General features: G+C 38.0%; 3 protein-coding genes across 3 annotated transcripts in view; 1 reads left to right on the forward strand and 2 right to left on the reverse strand.

The window, feature by feature from the left end:
* The window catches only part of gyg1b (glycogenin 1b), a 439315-nt gene that overhangs the window by 284294 nt on the left and 134762 nt on the right, over positions 1 to 20259 (forward strand). The gene's annotated exons all lie outside the window — the stretch shown is intronic.
* Positions 1 to 20259, reverse strand: part of LOC308077546 (NACHT, LRR and PYD domains-containing protein 1-like) — a gene marked incomplete at its 5' end in the record, with an annotated part of 80820 nt that overhangs the window by 57087 nt on the left and 3474 nt on the right. The window contains 3 exons of the mRNA XM_080418295.1: positions 2428 to 2601; positions 2743 to 2916; positions 3245 to 3418. Coding sequence (XP_080274421.1) covers positions 2428 to 2601; positions 2743 to 2916; positions 3245 to 3418 — 522 coding nt within the window. The remainder of the gene's footprint in view (positions 1 to 2427; positions 2602 to 2742; positions 2917 to 3244; positions 3419 to 20259) is intronic.
* The window catches only part of LOC308077547 (NACHT, LRR and PYD domains-containing protein 3-like), a gene marked incomplete at its 3' end in the record, with an annotated part of 55577 nt that overhangs the window by 12418 nt on the left and 22900 nt on the right, over positions 1 to 20259 (reverse strand). The window contains exons 10-12 of the mRNA XM_080418296.1: positions 3245 to 3418; positions 2743 to 2916; positions 2428 to 2601 (exon numbers count right to left, since the gene is read on the reverse strand). Of these exons, the coding sequence (XP_080274422.1) occupies positions 2428 to 2601; positions 2743 to 2916; positions 3245 to 3418 (522 nt within the window). The remainder of the gene's footprint in view (positions 1 to 2427; positions 2602 to 2742; positions 2917 to 3244; positions 3419 to 20259) is intronic.

Below are 20259 nucleotides of genomic sequence, written 5' to 3' on the forward strand. Positions count from 1 at the left end.
ACATCTATTTGACAGGTTGGCTGCCAATACGGCCCCTTCAGGTCATATCCATAACCTGGTTTCCGAGATCACTATCCCCTATGGTCAAGGCCTCTCATTAAGATTGCTCTCATTAAGACACACTGAGAGAAGTTCTCAATGCACTTTTAAAAATCTGTACCAAGAAGTCTAAAGGAGTGGATGACCTCGAACCATATCTTTTGCATCTTAATGCACATATAATCGCCTCCCCTCTCATCCACATTTTTAATTTCACATTCTCCACCGGCAAAATTCCCCCAATCTGGAAATTGTTGTGCCATTGCATAAAGGTGGTGATCCATTTGTTATAAATAATTATCGTCCAATTTCTATCTTATGTTGCCTAGCCAAGGTCCTCGAATCCCTGGTTAGCTCTCAATTGCGGACATTTTTAGATGCATACAATATACTGCAACCCCAGCAGTCCGGTTTTAGACCAGGTCATAGTACCATATCAGCCACAACTCTTGTCATAAATAACATAGCAAGTGGCCTGGACAAGCATCGTCACTGTGCAGGCATGTTTATTGATTTATCAAAGGCATTTGACACGGTAGACCATTCAATTTTAATACAAATACTTTCTTTTATCGGTTTAAACACACTCTCAATCCGCTGGTTCTCAAACTACCTCTCAGGGAGAACACAGAGAGTAGTCGCTGATGGTTCCAGTTCAACCTACCTGGTAACCGACAAAGGTGTCCCCCAAGGATCCATACTGGGCCGTCTTTTATTCTCCATATATATAAATAATATGACCATTCCCACTCCGCAAAGCGACATCCATTACTATGCGGACGACACAATTCTGTACAGTATTGCCCCCTCAATCGATCTAGCCATGGCTAACCTTCAGTCCGCTTTTAATAAGTTCCAATTAGCTCTAGTAAAACTCAAGCTGGTCTTAAATTCGAACAAAACTAAATGTATGCTGTTCACACGAGCCTTAAATACAAATGCCTCTCTAGGCATTCATACTCTTGATGGTGAACAAATCGAGTTTGTTACATCATACAAATACCTCGGCATTTGGTTAGACGTGAAGCTTTCTTACAAGATTCATGTTGAACAGCTAATAAGAAAACTAAGGGGGGGAAATTGGTTTCCTATACAGAAATAAGGCTTGCTTCTCCCTCTCTAACAGAAGGATGATTGTTCAAGCTGTAGTTATGTCTGTATTTGACTATGGAGATGTTCTGTACATGCATACCTCATTATCCATTCTAAAACCTCTCGATGCAGTGTACCATAGTGCATTACGCTTCATCACCGGCGATGGTTTTTATACTCATCACTGTACTTTATATGAAAAACTAGGTTGGTCTTCTCTCGCCACTCGTAGAGAACAACATTGTGTTTTATTTGTTTATAAGGCCCTGTGTGGCAAGCTCCCATTGTATTTATCTTCTTTTTTAAACACCAATCCTACGGGATATTACACGCGCTCACAAGCTTACATTTCTCTTAAAATTCCTCGAATGAATAGTGAACAAGGAAAATCAGCTTTTTCATTTTATGCCCCTGACAAATAAACTCCAGGTCTCTCTGAAACTGGATAATCTGATCTCCACAGAGTCTTTTAAGGTTCTTCTCGATGAGGTATTACGTAAAGAGTGTACCTGTTTTGCATTCCCATTGTGATCTTACATCATGTTGTATTCTCTGTATTATTATTATTATTATTTTCTTTAATGTTTTTCTATATTTAACTATATCTTACTTCACATTATTGCTTTGTATTGTATATTTGTGCTGTACTCAGGGCGTCCTTGCAAAAGAGAGCGTGCTCTCAATGGATTACCCTGAATAAATAAAGGTCAATAAAAAAAATAAAAAAAATATTTCTACCTCTGCTCCAGCTCGGATTCCAAACATCTCGGCTAAGGGAAAGCAACTATCCACTCAATGCTTGTAATCAATCCGTCGATGCGAAGAAACAAGCCCCTGAATAGCAAAATGGACCGCAGGACTTTTGTCTTTTTTTTTTTTTTTTTTTCACAGCAATCCCGGTCTAGTTTCCACCAGGCAAAGCACTCGGTTAGCTAGGGAAGCTAACACCGCCTTGATGGACGCTCACAGCGACGCACTGCGACGTACCATCAACCCCGTTTCAAAGGACGAGGCTACACGTAAATGAAGTCCACAATCACAACACCAGAGGCAGCTCCACGGATCATGTTCAACCCAGAATTTGGCACAACAAAGTGAATGAACTCTTTCTCATGCTGTGCAACAAAAATGTGGAATGGCTTACCAAAAGGAGTAAAGGAGTGTAAAACCCTACTCACTGGGATTTGAAAAAAAATGTAAATGTAAAACAAATTGTTGCAAAACGCACATCGAGAACATTAGTTAAATGGAGGCTATTGGTTGGGTTCTATGGACACAGAGTTTAAGTCTACTTACTTGAGAGTCTCTAGTGCCCAGTGTGGATTCTTCTGTCCATCAGAAAGCGCAATCAGTCCAGAACCTCCTGGATGGTTGAAGCTCAGGTTCAGATGTTTCAGATGACGGGGGTTGTAGCTCAGAGCTGAAGCCAGAGAACAACAGCCTTCCTTTGAGATCAGACAATGTGACAACCTGCAGAGAAATGAAGAATTTCACAATCTGCTGCTGGTGTTCAAGTAGAGACAAACACAGCAAGAAAACATGTAATAAATGGAGGTGGGGATCTATATTTATTTTAATGCAAAATATATTTGAATTAAAACTTTTATTCACCCAAGAGTCTCTAGTCTACAGTTGCGACTCTTCAGTCCATCACATATTAGCTTCAGTCCTGAATGCAGCAAGTTGTTAAAACTTAGGTCCAATTCCCTCAGATAGGAGTCTGCAGACCTGAGAACTGAGCGGATCTCTGTGCAGGATTGCTCTGAGAGGATACAGCCTCTCAGCCTGAATGGAGACAAACCGGAAATTTATTTTCTGTTATCAAACCCTAATCAAAATGTGTTCAAAGTCTGACATCTAATGGTGAAACAAGTTAATTAATTTGATGATGCCACAATCTGATGTTTTATAGAGGGTGACATCAACTAACATCAAACCAGTCAATAGCAGATATCAAGTGTGGCACCCTGCTTTTCACCTAGGATTAATACACATTGGGATTTTGGGATTGGTGGAGATGGCTGCTTAGAAATTTGATACATATTTCAATGTTTAACTTTCAATGGAAAATGTTTAAGACATCCTGGTGTTCAGGACATTCAGGACAACTGACCTGAGAATCTGCAGTCTACAATGTTTACTCTTAAATCCAGCAACAATGAACCATAGTCTTAGACGTTGCGGGTCATTGTCACTCAGGTCGAGCTCTATCAGATGGGAGGGATTAGAGCTGAGAGCTGAGGCCACAACTTCATAGTGTGTCTTTTCGAAACCAGCACCAACAAGTCTATGAAAACAGATGGAAAGGAAAACTGTTATAACATTGTAACATTTTATACTGCATCACACTACACCACTATTACATTTCATGTATCTATTATCCCTGGGGTGTCAGCATGAATACAGGAGTTGGAGATTTCAGTCAACTCTTCACTGGAGATATTCTACCTTTGGCACTTTGGTGCTAGCTATTATGCTATGAAACAAAAATATGTGAACATAGTATATGCTAATACAAACTACAGTTGCTTCTACTTGTGTTATGAAAATGGCTTAACACCCGGGTTGTGTGTGTGTGTGTCTGCTCTTTCTGTGTAAATGTGATCCAATACCACAAAGAAAGGAGTATTCAAAATGTTTGTTATTTTCTTTCTTTGCATTTCATAAGAACGTAGGGAATCATAGCTCTAAAATGTGGTATTACTTGTTTAGAGTTACTCAATAGTTTGGGAAGTACACCTTATAGAATTAATGTGACTTAAGAAATAACACCCTGAATGGGAAAACACGGTGGTGGGTCAATCTACGAAAACGTGCCATTTTGCGTCCCTCAGAACATAACCGATTTGTAAATTTGAAAAAAAAAAAAAAAATCATAATATAGTTTCCATGATGTGTTTTCATAACATAAGAACAATAACATTTTTGTTTTATTGTTTTAGAGGGTTATTTAAACACTTAAAAAAGCATGGCCTTGGATTTATGCATAAATGGCCTGTCCCGCTGTATGATTGTTCAACTTTGACTAGATACTGAGCCCAATAAGAATTTATGAATATAAGAAAATCAATATCTCATATAAAGCCTCAAGTGTCTTTTCATGACTCTGGAAAAGGTTTTATTTTTAATTTGTTTAAAATTGTGGAGAAAAATAACAATATTTTAGTTGTATCCCCATATTTGTGTCAATTCAATTCGATTATTTTTTTTAAATGTTTTTCGTTTATTTTTTCATATTAACACAGTTCGAATGTTGAAGAAGGTTTGTATTGCAAAAGATAGTTGTTTTAGAATCATTAAGTGGTTTAAATTACATTACAAAAACAGCTGTGTTGTTTTGGTAGGTAGTAGTTTTGGTAGGTCGTTGAATCCATTGTTCTCCGGTTACACTCTCCTAATCCCCGCCCATCAGTATCACGCCTGTCTGTTCTCTGTTCTATAGTGGTGTAAAGTAACTAAGTACATTTACTCAAGTACTAGTTGGATAAAAATATAACATTGTAGCGAACACAGCAGCTAGGTGAGGACGGCCCCAGCTAAACAACAGGCCGCTCGACCTTCGTTTGTATGGAAGTATTTCACTGAAGATTGGACAAAAAAAACGTTGGAGTAGCGAAGCGAGTAGCTTAGCATTGTTAGCTCACCGTCAAGCGTCATGGCTGAACTTACACCTCGTGTTTGCATTTCTCCATTTACAACTCGTACATCTACATAAATGTTCATATTTCAAATATGAAGTGCTTATCTCATGGCCACGGATGTTATAATTATGTACTCATAAGTACCTGTATCTTCCGTATTGTTCAATAAAAAGCATTTTGATCCGATTGGTAGCCATTGTCTCCGTCTTTTTCAACTACGCGACCGTATCGGTTGGGAGGTGTGTTGCACTCTGTTACATTATAAGTCGATGAGAAAATGGCCGCCGATAGGATTAAAATGCTTTTTATTGAACAATACAGAAGATACGGGTACTTAGACCCACTCGAAGTGAATTGTAACATCCGTGGCCATGGGTTAAGCACTTTATATTTGAAATCTGAACGTTTATGTAGATGTACAGGCTGTAAATGAACAAAGTGCAAACACCAGGTTGCAGTTCAGAAAAGACGTCACGACGAGCAACAACGAAGATGCAGTGCATTAGACAGTGTTGCAGGTCTGATTATTATAAGCGACTTTGGGTTCGTTTTCCTGTAAAGTCGCTTATAAATATTTAGTTGCTGTTTTCTTTTGTTTTGGCTTGTTTCTGAAGTGTAGCTGCTTATTTGGGCTTGCTTTCAAGATTATTTTTGAAAATAGCTGATTTAATAGGGCTCAAGTGGTGAAACTGGTCGTTTCTTTTGGGCTTGTTTTCATAGACCTCGTAGCTTGTTTCTCTCACAGAACAACACCAGCACTGGATTTTATAAATACATTTACTTACATTGGCTATTTGATTTTTTTTTTTTTTTATAAATATTTTATTCTATTCTATTATGATGATGATTATTTAATATGCCTATTTTTTACAACACAGATCCTGTATGGGGGTCCCTGGCACTAAATAGAGTGGACAGCTGACTGAACGGTGTCAATGGGGGAGTGATTAGAGGAGTGGCTAGACTGAATACATTACCCATTGTTCACGCCCACTACCTGGAGCTGAGAGGTGCTAGAAGTGACAATTCTTTAGAAGGGATTATCTCAGTTTGCACTATTATAGATAACAAGATTCAAATGAGCACATCTTCTTCAAATATGTTACTATTTCAATGAACGATACATCATATGAAAGCTTATATTCTGTACTTTAATAATCTGTAAAAAAATGCCAATTCAAAATGCCAACTTGCGGCATAAAGCATTGTACCCAGTCACATTTTAGTCAACCCTGTTACTGTTAAAAGAAAACACCCCTTCAGATGTAGTGGAATGTTCCAAAAGTGCATCCTTTCCAGGAAGTGACATCATCACTCTTTCATTAAGTTCCTGGCAAAAAGTCAGGTAAGTGTCATTACATGCACCACATAGCTAGCAATGGCTAACTTTAGCATTTTTTGTCAACCATGTTACTGTCAACCCTGTTACTATCCTGTGTTAACAGGGTTGACAAATGTATATGCTTTTTTGTAAATATGTTTTTCTTATAACGGTATTTAGTGTGCTTGCTTCAAGACATCTGTCAGAGCTTAAAGATACTTTTAGTCTTTTGAGTTGTATGGTTGCATGCATGTTATAAAGCACATTTATTTATCTCAGTACATGTTTATGCGCATTTGATTGCAAATAGGTTACTTACCATTAACAATAAAGTGATTTTTCATGTACAAAGCTGAAAGCATTGAACATGAAATGACAAAACTAAAAAAATTGTTTGATGAAAACAAGTTGTCGTTAAATCTGGAAAAAATACATTTATGATTTTTGGTAATCGGGAAAAGGATGACGAGGTGTTATTATCTATAGATGGAGTGGCAATTGAAAGAGAATTTAGATTTTTGGGAGTAATAATGGATGACAAATTAACATGGAAACCCCATATAGCACATGTTTAAAAAAAGATTTCTAAGAGCATTTTTGTTTTAAATAAAGAAAGACATGTGTTAGATTATGAGTCAATGTGAATACTATATTGCTCACTTATTTCACCATACCTCAGTTATTGTGCTGAAGTATGGGGGAATACGTATGTGACTAACATAAAACCATTATACATACTACAGAAGAGAGCGGTACGAATCATGCATAATGTCAATTATAGAGAACATACAAAAAGACTATTTATACATTCGAGAGTATTGAAACTTGAAGAGTTAGTGAAGCTACACACATTATTAATCATGTTTAGGGCAAAAAGCAAAACGCTGCCAGTTCATCTGCAAAAGCTGTTTGTATGTAGTTCAGAAAGTGGAGACAGTAGGAGGAAATTTGATTTTAAGCATCAGTTTGCACGAACCACTCAGAGGCAAATGTGTCCTTCAGTTGTAGGAATCAGAATGTGGAATTCGCTCCACAATGACCTAAAATGTTGTACAAATATTCATCAATTAAAAAAATGGTATAAAAAAAAAAAAATTAGACAATATGAAGATGAATAGGAAAGGATTTGACTTACCTTTTTACCTTATTTTTTTTTGTTTACTATATATGTTTGTTCATTTGTTGCTTGTTTTGTTGCTCGTTTTGCTTGTTTTAGTTTTGGGTTTTGGTTTTGTTTAAACTTGCATGCTAGTGCAAGTACTGGTTGTATGCGCCGATCATCAAGTATATATTTTTTAAATTGGATAGGGGGCAGGTATTAATACGAATTTATTCTTCTTCCTGCTCCTTTTCGCTAATGGGTGTATGTGATTTAATGAATTATTGAAGTTATGAATTGTGTGAACTGTAATACACTACCATATGCGAAACAAAATAAAATGAAATGAAATTTCTATTTAATGATTGTATTAGTATGCCTCTTTCTGCGGCAGAAAAACGCCTGTACAGGCAGAAAAGGGACGCAGATCCAGAAAGAAGACAGAGATATTTGGAAAAAGAAAGAGTGAAATGGAGAAAGGACTGGGTGACTGGGAAAAAGCTGTCTATTACAGACTTAAGTGAGAGAGGACAGAGGAGAAAGCGGAAGGAATAGAGAGCAGCACAAGACAAATGCAGACAAGCCTAAGCAACAAGACAAGCAGCCATAGATCAATGCTTGACCCAAGGTCCAGAGCCTGATCGAGAGCCAGACCCACACCAGGATCCAGAAGAGACAGCAGTGTCCTCAAGGTAAGCTGGTGTAAGGGGTAGTTGTAGTCTGTGTGTGTAGTTTGTGTATAAAGTCACAGAGTGTGTTAGATGCATCTCTGATCGTATTCATGATTATCAATAAAACTATTGAACTATTTTATTGTGTTGCAGGCAACATAGCCGGGGGCATTTGAAGTCAAAGAGGGAGAGAAAGAGGCTCTTATATAGGGCTATGCACATGTGTCATGTGACACTGGCCAATCACAGTCCTGAATAGATTGTGATTGGCCAATCACGGTGCAGGATAATTGTACAAATTTCCAAATCTCACTTTTAGGGGCGGTTTCACTGCGCAGGATATTTGTACATTTTTCCAAATCTCACTTATAGGGGCGGTTTCACCGCCCAAAAACAACATGGCATCCACAGCTTCAAAAGTCAAGGATCAAATGAGCTCCCCAGCTGATCGGTCAAAAGTTTGTGAAACCTTGAGATTCCTCTCTGCACTCATAAGAGACCTGCGCAACAAATACAAAGCATCAGATGATGAAAGGGAAAGGCAGGTTATCTCAAGATTGGTTTCCGGGTAGATCATAAAGAAGTACCGCATGCAACAGTATGGACACAATGAAATTGGCCTGCCTAGAAGAAGGTGGAAAACCTTGGAAAGGAATGTGCTTTCCCTCACTCGGAAAGAAAAGTTCTGCATCCCGGAACAGTTCAAAGCAGGTGTCCGATCCTTCTATGACCGAGATGATGTCAGTCGAGACACAACTGGGAAAAAGCAGACCATTACATGACAAAATGTAAAAACAAAAACGATTTCTTGTTGATTCGATGTTCAATCTGCACAGGAAATACCTTGCTGAACATCCAACCAGGGCCATGTCTTACAGTCTCTTTTGTAGATTCTGTCCCTTCTGGATTGTCCATCCAACAATTCAGGACAGAGATACTTGCATGTGCAAGATACATGAGAACCTCAGCATTGTGGTTGAAAAGTTAAAGCAATTGCATTTGCTTTCAAACTCTTGCCTTGAGAGATTTCTTGCAGCACCACCAGCAAAGAGTGCATGTATGGAGACTGTGAAACATGTAAGCTGAAACACTTTCCATGATACCTCAATGCGAGTCACATACTCTCAGTGGGTGTTGGAGAATAAAGAGAATGAGGGTGTGTCATTCAAAGTGACAGCAAAGAAACAAATGGAAAACTCTTTAGAGGAGCTCATTGAGCAGTTCATGTGTATGCTGTATAGATTTAAGAGGCATGTGTTCAACATAACTATAAGGCAGTAGTTTTCATTCTCCAGGGAGCTGAAAAGCAGTTTGTCCTCTCATGTGGGCTTCGCCGAAAATGAAAAAAAAAAAAAGGGCCTACACACAGAGAGCACTGGATGGTTAGGATATACAGAAGGTATAGATCTCCAGAGATCTGGAGTGGGGAATTGATTTTATACCTTATGCTTACAATACATACATTTTGTTTTGTACTTTTGAGGGGCAGAATTGGCTTGTTATTTATTTTTTTTCAAAAAAAAAAATATTGTTTTTTTGTGACATACAGTACATGACATTTACTTTCACACACATTCATACACATATACCCCCTTGCACTTGCAATTCAAAAAAACAAAAAATTATCACATTGTGTTACTCTTTCTTAAATCAAATAAACAGTTTAATAAAATATAATTTTCAGTTTCCTTCTCTCTTAAATAATGATGTCCATAATGTTCATATACGTTTCCCAAAGCTGGTCAAATTCATTTAGCTTTCCCCTAGTTATATAATGTTAATTTTTCCAGTCCAATACAACTCATAAGTTCCTTGTGCCATGTCCTTAGTGTTGGTGCCTCCATATTTTTCCAATATAACGCTACTAGTCCATGAGCCAGACAAGATTTCATTATCGAAAGAGTGGGCAAAACCAAACCTATATTAAATTGTTCATAGGGTCAATACGAGTAAATAAATATATGATAACCTCTCCACAGGAGCAGCTTTTTCATGGTTATCACACATTTTGTAATTTTCCCCATACGTACATGACAGGTGAAAAAATTACAAAATTTAAAAAAGAGTTATCATAATGAAACTTCCTGAGTTGATTACTTACATGAAGACAATGATTTATCGTATTACAAGTTTTCTGAAATTGTATATTTAATATGCAAATTCGGCATTTAGTCCATGAGCCAAAGCCCCAAAATGGAGCCAGATATTGAATATTCCCTCGTTAACAACCTTTGACTTCAACATATTAACAAAATGAAATAAGAATGTTGACTCTGGCTTTGTCCAATGTTCCAATGTTTGATTCTGGAAAGTTATGCAAATTCAGGCATATTTTCCTAATGCCTAATTTGCATATTTAAATATACAATTTCAGAAAACTTGTAATACGATAAATCATTGTCTTCATGTAAGTAATCAACTTCATTATGATAACTCTTTTTTAAATTTTGTCATTTTTTTCACCTGTCATGTACGTATGGGGAAAATTACAAAATGTGTAATAACCATGAAAAAGCTGCTCCTGTGGAGAGGTTATCATATATCTATTTACTCGTATTGACCCTATGAACAATTTAATATAGGTTTGGTTTTGCCCACTCTTTCGATAATGAAATCTTGTCTGGCTCATGGACTATACAGCTCTCCTTGCTTGGAGGAGTCCAAAGTCTAAGATTTTGGTCTGGTTTGGACTTTGTAAGAAGTTATTTGGGTAGATTCCCAGTATACAGAGTTTCGGACTTACAGGAACTATAATTTTAAATACATTTGACAGACATTTTATGATTTCTTTCCAAAATATCTGGATCTTGGGACACTCCCACATACAATGAAATAGAGTTCCTTTCTCAATTAAACATTTAGTACAGACATCTGGAATATTAGCGGACATATGATGGAGTTTGACAGGAGTTATATACGTTCTCATTAACCACTTATATTGGAGTAATTTAAATCTTGTATTTATTGTCTGCTTTTGTGCTTTTAAACATGCCTGTTTCCACTCATTGTCATCAATGTCTTCTTGAATGTCTAATTTCCAAGCGTTTAATTTATCTATTGTCGAATCAGTACTATATTCAACTAATAGATTGTAATATATAGAGATGTGTCCTTTCCCCTCTGATTTTAATGTTTTCTCCAATGTTGATAGGGGTGGGAATTGGCTTGGTGGTTGGAATGCTGTGTGATAGCAAAAAAAAAACAAACTAGATGCTCTGGTTCTGAATGTTTTTATACTTTGTCATTGCAATTTGATTGTTTTTGTTAATTTTTAGCACTTTGTGGTTGTATGCACAATGTTGTTTTATGTTTTATAAAAGAAAATACAAAAAAAAGTGTTACAATGGTACTATTTGTGATAAGTTAATGTCTTGCCCTCTATGTGTGCAGCAGATGAGTGGGACATTTTTTATACTTAAAGTAAGTCACAGAAGATATTTTTGTTTACATTTTTTTTGTACTTAGGATGGGTGGGCCATGGTTGACTGGTCAGGATGATGCTCTAGTTCCGATATTTTCTTCACTTCGTTGTTGCACTTTGACATTTTTTTTGCACTTTGTCATTCGTTTGCATTAAAAAGGCAATAAAACAGTTGTTTACATTTACAACGATCATATTGTCATCGTCATCATGTCTCATCATCTATGCTAAACCTCTCAATAGACCTTTTCATAGCATCCTGTAAAGGTTTTACCAATGGTGCAAATTAAGGCTCTGTTCCTGTCTCTAGTGACCCAACATGGACAATAGCAGCACTCTGACTAGAATGGAACAATGTCTTAATTTGTATCATTGGTAACACCTGTACAGGATGCAACATTATCCTACTATGGATTAAAGGTTCATCCATGTCCCGATATAACCACATATAACCAATTTGGTAACTGTTGTTAACCCTATAACTGAGGAGTTAACCCGGTTACAAACTGTTGTCAACCCTGTTACTGAAAAGTCAACCCTGTTACTTGTATAATATTCTAATATAACTTTAATTAAAATGCAAATGTAAAATAAATTAATCTTATTTGTTAATTAAAAGTAATAAGTAATCCACAAAAAAAAGTAATATAAATATATTGTTTCGATTTTGTGGATTAATATACATGTATGTGAGGATTCTGAATCAGTGATTAAAGGGGAAGACCACTCATTTTCAACATTGAACTGAATGTCTTTAATACACCTTAGAGCTGTTGTGTGGAAATAAGAAAAAAAGTCCCCCCCCCGCCTCTATGTTGCCTAGAACTGGATAATTGATTGAGGTCATGTGATCAGTGACATCCGCAGGGTGTACTTTTGGCTGAGGGGGCGGAGCCAAAAGTACACCCTGCATATGTCACTGTTTTATACCATTCTTGTAAAATTTGCATATGCGGGATAAAGCAATTGATTTGATTGAATGAAACCGGTGCCTTCAACCACAGTAGAGGTCACTATTTTTATTAGACGGCATATGTTTTATCATGTTTTGCTGCAAATTTTTTTTAAATACTTGAGCTGTGAGTTTGACAGTTAATAGTCCATAATGCAGTGCCAAAGTATCTTCCAAACTACTTCAGTACAACTTGTGGAGTTATAGAGTCAAGAGTTATAGGCCAAAGTGTGAAGTGGGCAATTCAGTGTAACGATAGTTCATGTAGACACGGAAGGCAGAATGTTTATATACTTCATTCACACTCCCCGGACCCCCCCATTCGCTAACAAGCTTATTCAGTTGTACTCCTTTAAGGCATAGATCAACCCCTTGTCATTCTCATTTGCTACAAGCTAACTCACTCACGCCCTCATACCCACAGTGCATCTCAGGCGGTTCATTTAAGCAGCCTCTGTTCTCTGTTCATTCTATGTGCTTTGCTGTCAGTGCCGGTTGTACAGCTGTAGGTTTTCAAATTCCCTCCACCTCCCCGGCCTCCTCCCTGTGGCTTTTAGTTACGGGGCCAGAGCTCAGCTCTGGACCTGTCTTATTATTGTAGGTATTCTGTTTCTGCCACTTTTCGCAGTTCTGGCTGAACCGTGCTGTCGCTTTTTACGAAACTCGGCCATATGGTAGATGGTCATGAAAAACTATCAAGAAATAAATCTCACAATCTTTCGTCAAAAGGTGGCGCTATAGCAAAATGCCAACTTTGAACAGGTACAACTCATGCCCTGTTTGACCTACAGCCATGAAACTTGGATACACATATGCGTCTCTTCGTGCTGAACAACTTTCACCCTCTGACTTTTGACCTCTGACCTTTAGATCTCCCACCATTTTGAATTATATGAAAAACAGTTAAAACCTATCTCCTCCTGGGATTTTTGAGTAATCTGCACGAAAAGTTTTACACATGAACTTTGGACCTATGCCGAAAAAATTATACAAAAGATTTTCCATAAGTGAAAAAATGAAGCTTTAATGAGCCAATGAATATTGCAGTTTTATGACAATTATTCATCTGCCCCTAACACATACATGCAGACTCACATTTATTTGAAACTTTGCGTTAATGTTGAGGGTCATTCCAAATATTACTGAAACCAATCTTACTCCAATTGGTCAAAGGGGGGCGCTATAGCGATTTTTTGAAAGTGCAAACTTTAAACAGGGAAAAGTCATGCCTCGTTTGGCCGACAGCCATTAAACCTGCTTACACATGTGCCTTGACTCATGAGGAACACATGTATCACGTTGACCAGTAAGCTCCGCCCTTAGATTGTCCGCAATTTTGAGCAGTTTGAAAAACACTTCAACCCAGGATTTTTCAGCTATTTGCGTGAAACTGTATCATCTGTGTGATCTCCTTTTTCACAGGTTCTTGTCTGTTGGTCCAATGGCTTCTCCCTTAAACGTGTGCCTCACAACCTGAAGGTTGCCAGTTCAAGCCTCACTTGATGCAGACTTCATTAAAGTTGCATTGCACACAACATGATTGTGTCAATTAATACATGTGCAATTGTTAAACATAACCTGAAATACTTATTTGAGAGAGTATGTTTTTGCAATGTATGACATACTTCATTCTGAAAATAGCCGATCTACAATCTCAAAACTTTTCAGATAGCAACGTGTTTCTGAGCTTGTAGATCGACTGCTTTCACTGGTTCACTTTTATCTTCAACAGACAACCTTATCCTGGACAAAGCTAAAGCACTATAGGTAGTGTTGCAGCCTGTCAATCCGAAGGTTGAGGGTTCGATTCCTGTTAATGGCAATAGGTTGAGATGTCCAATCAATCCATTCTGCTTCCATCCTTCTCTCTCTCTTCAATCTATTATGTTTCCATGTCTCTCTCTCTCTTCAATCTATTCTGTTTCCATGTCTCTCTCTCTCTCTCTCTCTCTCTCTCTCTCTCTTCAATCTATTCCGTTTCCATGTCTCCCTCTTCAATCTATTCCGTTTCCATGTCTCTCTCTCTCTCTCTCTCTCTTTTGAGGGGCGGCCATAGCTGAGTGGTTAGTGAGCCAGCCTAGGGAGCCAGAGGCCCTAGTTGCCCCAGGTACGATTCCAGGCCAGGCCAGCAAATGAAATTTGTCCCTGAGCAAGACTCTTAACCCCTAATTGCTCACAGGCCATCATTGGAAACAAGACCGCAAGGACTTTCATGAACGGACCTGTTAAAGGAATTATCCTTATCTATTCCGTTTCCATGTCTCTCTCCGATCTACAATCTCACAACTTTTCAGATAGCAACGTGTTTCTGAGCTTGTAGGTCGGCTGCTTTCACTGGTTCACTTTTATCTTCAACAGACAACCTCAATCTGTACAAAGCTATAGCACTATAGGTAGTGTTGCAGCCTGTTAATCCAAAAGTTGAGGGTTCGATTCCTGTTAATGGCAATAGGTTGAGATGTCCATTCAATCCGTTCTGCTTCCATCTCTCTCTCTCTTCAGTCTATTATGTTTCCATGTCTCTCTCTCTCTCTTCAATCTATTCCGTTTCCATGTCTCTCTCGCTCTCTCTCTCTTCAATCTATTCCGTTTCCATGTCTCTCTCTCTCTCTTCAATCTATTCCTTTTCCAAGTCTCTCTCTCTCTTTCTCTTCAATCTATTCAGTTTCTCTCTCTCTCTCTTTCTCTTCAATCTATTCCGTTTCTCTCTACCTCTCTCTACCCCTCTCTACCCCTCTCTCCCCCCTCTCTCTCTCTCTCTCTCTCTCTCTCTCTCTCTCTATTCCCTGGCCCCGCTTATCGCTGCTTGCAGCTATATTTCATATTGTTATTGGTCGATTCTGTGTATTGTACTGTGGTTCTATGGATATACTATGATTCTGTGTATTGTACTGTGCTTCTATGGATTGTACTATGATATGTGGTAGTTTAATTAGGCATTGAAGGTTCAATGTTTATGTAAAACTGTATTTATGCTCTGCTCTGGGGTTTGTGATTGAATGATCTGTGACATGTTTGCACAGGAATCTGTAATATCACATGAGCAGAGTCACACCGCCAAACTTGAATGCAATATCATTGCATATATGGTAACGGTTATATGTTAATAAATGGTTAATGGTTTATTACGGTCTGGTTATTTCTGAGCTGAAGTAGATCTAAATGAAATTATATCTTGGCCTAGTGGGAATGTGTGTGTACAGTTGTGTTCATGATTAGTGGCATTTTGTGCAGAATAGGCCACTCCTGCAAACCTTAATAATAATAATAATAATAATAATAATAATAATAATAATAATAATAATAATAATAATAATAATGAATTTCATGTATAATCACGTTACATTTGAAAACATCTCAAAGTGCTACAATGAACATTTGCATAAAAACCCTCAAACCACTATAAAAAGATCTAAAAGAAAAGCTGAAACAAAACATAAAAAACGTGAGGGCATAAAGCCTAGAGATAAAACCAGTATAGCTAAACAAAAATGTCCCGGTTGCACAAAAACACGTTGTGTAAAATAGATCAGTCCTGCAAACCTTGGAAGGTTGGATAAAATCTGAAGGAGTAGTAGTAAAAAAGGTGTATTATTTTTCATTGGCCTACTGGAAGTCTGTGTGATTTTTCCCCCGCCAATTGGTCCAGCTGTGCTTGTGGCACATCATGCAAAATGGGCCCCTCCCACAAACTTTCAAAGCCAATCGTAATCAATCGGAATGTAATTTAAAAAATCGGACCGATCTTGATCACATGACTACAAGTAGTAGCAAAAAGAATATTGTGCAAAAAAGAAAGATATAAATAAAGAAAGTAAGAAAGAAAGAATGAGAGACCACGAAGGAACGTTTGAAGCCAATCGTTGCCAATCAGAATGAAATAAGAAATATATTGGACAGATATGTCTTGATCACATGACCATAGAGTTAATTTGTGCCTATTGGCGTGAGGTTTGGACCAAAAAATGTATGAGTAATATCAAAACAAGTTGTTTTGTAAAAATCGGCCTCATGGTGAAACAGGGCAATGTGAAAGTCTTAGAGCAGACGTTCTGCCTTAGGCTACTGGGAGTGTGAGTGTGTGTGTGTGTGTGTGTGTGTGTGTGTGTGTGTGTGTGTGTGTGTGAGTGTGCGTGCGTGCGTGCGTGCGTGCGTGCCATCCTTTTATTTATTTTTAATTAAAAAGAGGGGTGGTCAAATAACAGATTTTGGTGTTTAGAACACAAATCTGAAAATAAAATATTCAATTCTGATAAACCCAACTTACATCAATCATTCTTTTTAAATGATGATAAACGCTGTGGGCGCTGTGGGCGTGTTCTCTCCTCCGCATCGTCAGTGCCCATACCCTAGGTGGGGTTGGCGAAAGGGCCTACTCTGTATGGAGTTTGCATGTTCTCCCCGTGTCTCCTAGGGTAGGTACCCTCACAAAAACATGCAGTAATCCTGGTCTCTATACTAAGAAAACAAGAACAAGGTCAAGAGAGCACAGGAGAAGTTGATGAGAGAGCTGGGGGAAGAATTTGAGGAGAAGTGCAGGGAGGAGAGGGGGGGGGTCACCTTTGAGGGCAGTGACCAATCTTTTCCTGCAAAGATGAGGGAAGAACACTATATAGTGTTGTCAGTGAGCCTGGCAGAAACTATCTGTTCCATTTTACCCCAGAAACAGCAACTAAAGAGGAGTCACATGCAGAGCAGATTGCTGAGGTCCTTTTTGCTTGGCTGAGAGAGAGGGGTTTTGATAAGACCTTGTGGGCCATCGGAGGAGACGCAACAAATGTCAACACTGGTGTGAAAGCTGCACCTGGGTAGAAAGCTGGTCTGGTTGGTGTTCAACCTACACACTGGTGAACTGCCCCTCCGCCGGCTCATTGTTTGAACGTGATGGTCCTACTCTGTCAGACAACAAATTATCTGGACCAATAGGAAAGCTCCTAAATTCAGCTATAGAGTTGGATATCAATCCAAAATTCACCAGGATCTCTGGACTGCACTGATCAAGCTGCCTGACAAGGTCATTCAAGATCTCTCAACTGATCAACACTATGGCTATAAAAATGCACTCAGGGACGGAGTGGTTCCTGCGAGAATGGCTCTGTTGGAGATTAGGCCACATCAAACAGACTTCTCAGGCTCTGGGTGTCAAAGCATGGACTGAGAGGAAATACTCAGAACAATCTGCAATTCATTCAATTCAATACATGTTGGTTCAATGTGAAGGTCAAGGACTCCTGCATTGAAGGGCCTAGGCACATCCTGTTTCAGCTGGACTGTCCCAGCTGGACTGTCCCAGAAGAAGGAGGTACTGGTACATTGTGATGCCAACTGTTAGACGATCTGCTTGGTATGCCCACAGTGAAGCCACCTTCCAAACACTGCAGTGCTCTAAGGATCAGAAGGAGAGGATTGAGGAGGTGGAGAGAATCCTGGCCATCAGTGGGGAAGGAGACCCAGACAGTGGCAGACACTCAGCTGGGAGACTCACGTAAGAACCAGAAGGACACCTGAGATCAATTGTGATGCTTTCGGCATTGGTGGATTGATTAGCTGGTCAGAAGGTGTGTCAGAGCCACCTCTCACCTGCATACTAAACACAACGGAGATGAAGAACTTCATGGACACCCCCATGGAGGTGCCCTACTGGCCTTGCACTGTACTTGTAACTGAGGCTTCTTCTACAAATGTCTCTCAGGAAAAGAGGGATGGAGGGATCAGGACTCAGAAGCAGAAGGCTGATGTCTAAGGCAGAGTCAAAGCAGGACTTGTTCAACCTAGCACAGTTCAGGAAGTTATAATTGATCTTCATAATTGTATCCAGTGATATACATGCACTTCGATCGTTAGCAAATATGTAAATTTGATTTGGCTTTGTCAATATTAAATATTTCCCTTACGTCTTTTAATATCCTAAAAAGGTTTGAGTTATTCTATCCAAAAAATAATATCTTATCTGAATTCCCCATTAACTAATGCTAAATAGTGTATAGTTGAAATATGTATTACTGTGTCTACTAATGCATAGTAATGTATGAATAATGCTTTACAAATAATGAATGCATGATGAATTAAGTGTTTACTAATGCATAACTAATGCTCAATAGTGTAAAGTTAAGTACTTATGTGATTATAGTGAGCAAAAAGTAACTTATTTGAGTTAAAATACTTAAAAGTATTCTATTCAATACAATTTCTATTAAGCTTACTAATGATTTAATATTCATATTCCATTGATGTAATTGTATTTAAACTTTTTATTACTTTCAAATTCTACTTAAATAATGTTCTACTGTACATCATATACGTTGTGGGTGTTTTCAGCAAGCCCACGCAGTTTCTGCGGGAAAAGCTTTTCTAGTTAGTGTGGTTGCCCTAACAGGGCAACCAGACTATTGTTATCCTCCGAGGTCCTAGCAGTTTATTTTGGACCGCATCTCCTCCCACAGTTTATTTTTCCCAATTTAGTGCCATATGTCAAAATGACCGGCTTCACCGGGAATCGTGTGCTTGTATTTTGCTAAGAGATTGGTTACATAGTTTAATTGATATTGATTTATTAGTGCAATACATTTCCCCTTCCACTTTAATGGGAAAATGAAAAAACTCCCATTCAAGTATTTATTTCTCAGAAACCGTAAGGGCTAGAGTTTCAAGACTTGGAGGGGTGGTTCATGATTTAGTGCAAAATTATTAAAAAGAGAATTACACCAGTCGGCCTCATGGTGGCGCTATAACAGCCCACTTTACATTTTGGCCTATAACTCTTGAACCGTATGTCGTAAAATAAAATAAAAAATTTCCCTAGATTCCTTTGGTCATGACGCATTTGTGTCAGGATAGATTTCCGCCATTTTGAATTTTCTTCAAAACACACTTTTAGCTCCTCCTCCCGCATATTCTGTCCAAATTTCCTAAGTCAAAAATCGGTACACATGATCTCTGGGCCCATGCGATAAACATATCCAAACGGCATTTTGATAGTCCTTACCGTTCGTCCGTAAATGGCTTCCAAAGTTAGTGGGAGGGGCCCGTTTTACCAAAAATGCCAGAAATTACGAAGTATTTTTGTCTCGGAAACCGTAAGGGCTAAAGTTAAAAAACTGAAATCCAAGTTTTAAGGAAATCTATCCTGACACAAATGCGTCATGACCAAAGGAATCTAGGGAAAAAAATATTTATTTATTTACTTACATACTTAAAAAAAATGTATTAAGAAAACACTTGTTTTTGTTTTTTAACTTAAAAATTTGTTAATATTATTAAAAATAGTGACACTAGTGGTGTTAGGGTAATTTTTGACCCGTATACCATAGAAGGTAAAAAGTCATTTATTTTTCATAAACTCAAACTTTATTTTACTCCTGATAGCAAATGATAATTGAGGACAAGTCTCTCTCACTCTCAAACATTGAATATTGACAATTTGGGGGGAATTGAGACACTTCTCTGCCGGGTCATTTCGGACCCTAACACTACAAGTGTCACTTTTTTTTATAGAGACAGATCAGAATTAATTAAAATGATGATACATACATTTGTTGCGTTAAAATGGCTATTTCTGAGGATATCATGAAGCCTCGTTCCAATAAAGAAATGTAAAGGGTACTTTTTACCTATTTAAACTTGAAAACGGGTCAAAAGTGACCCTAACGCAATGGAAGGGTTAAGTATATTAGTGAGCCCATCTAATGTCAGGACTATCTATGCCTTATAAAGCATTTATAAATCAGATAGAAGCAGTGGTATAGAAAATGTCAATACCATCATGAAGCACATTCAAGATTAGGTTATTTATCGTGAATAAAACATTTATAACTGTTTACTAATGCTTAGTAATTTATGAATAATGTTTTACAAATAATGAATTTGATGAATTAAATATTTACTAATGCTTAACTAATGCTAATTAATGTATAGTTGTTTTAAAGTGCTACCAAGTGCGCTTTTACTCAAATAAGGTACTTTTAACGCACTATAATCACTAAAGTATGTTTAATCAAATAAGGTACTTTTAACTCAATTTGAT

The sequence above is a fragment of the Gymnoscopelus braueri genome, assembly GCF_963280865.1.
Source record: "Gymnoscopelus braueri genome assembly, chromosome: 21".
NCBI classification, from domain to species: domain Eukaryota; kingdom Metazoa; phylum Chordata; class Actinopteri; order Myctophiformes; family Myctophidae; genus Gymnoscopelus; species Gymnoscopelus braueri.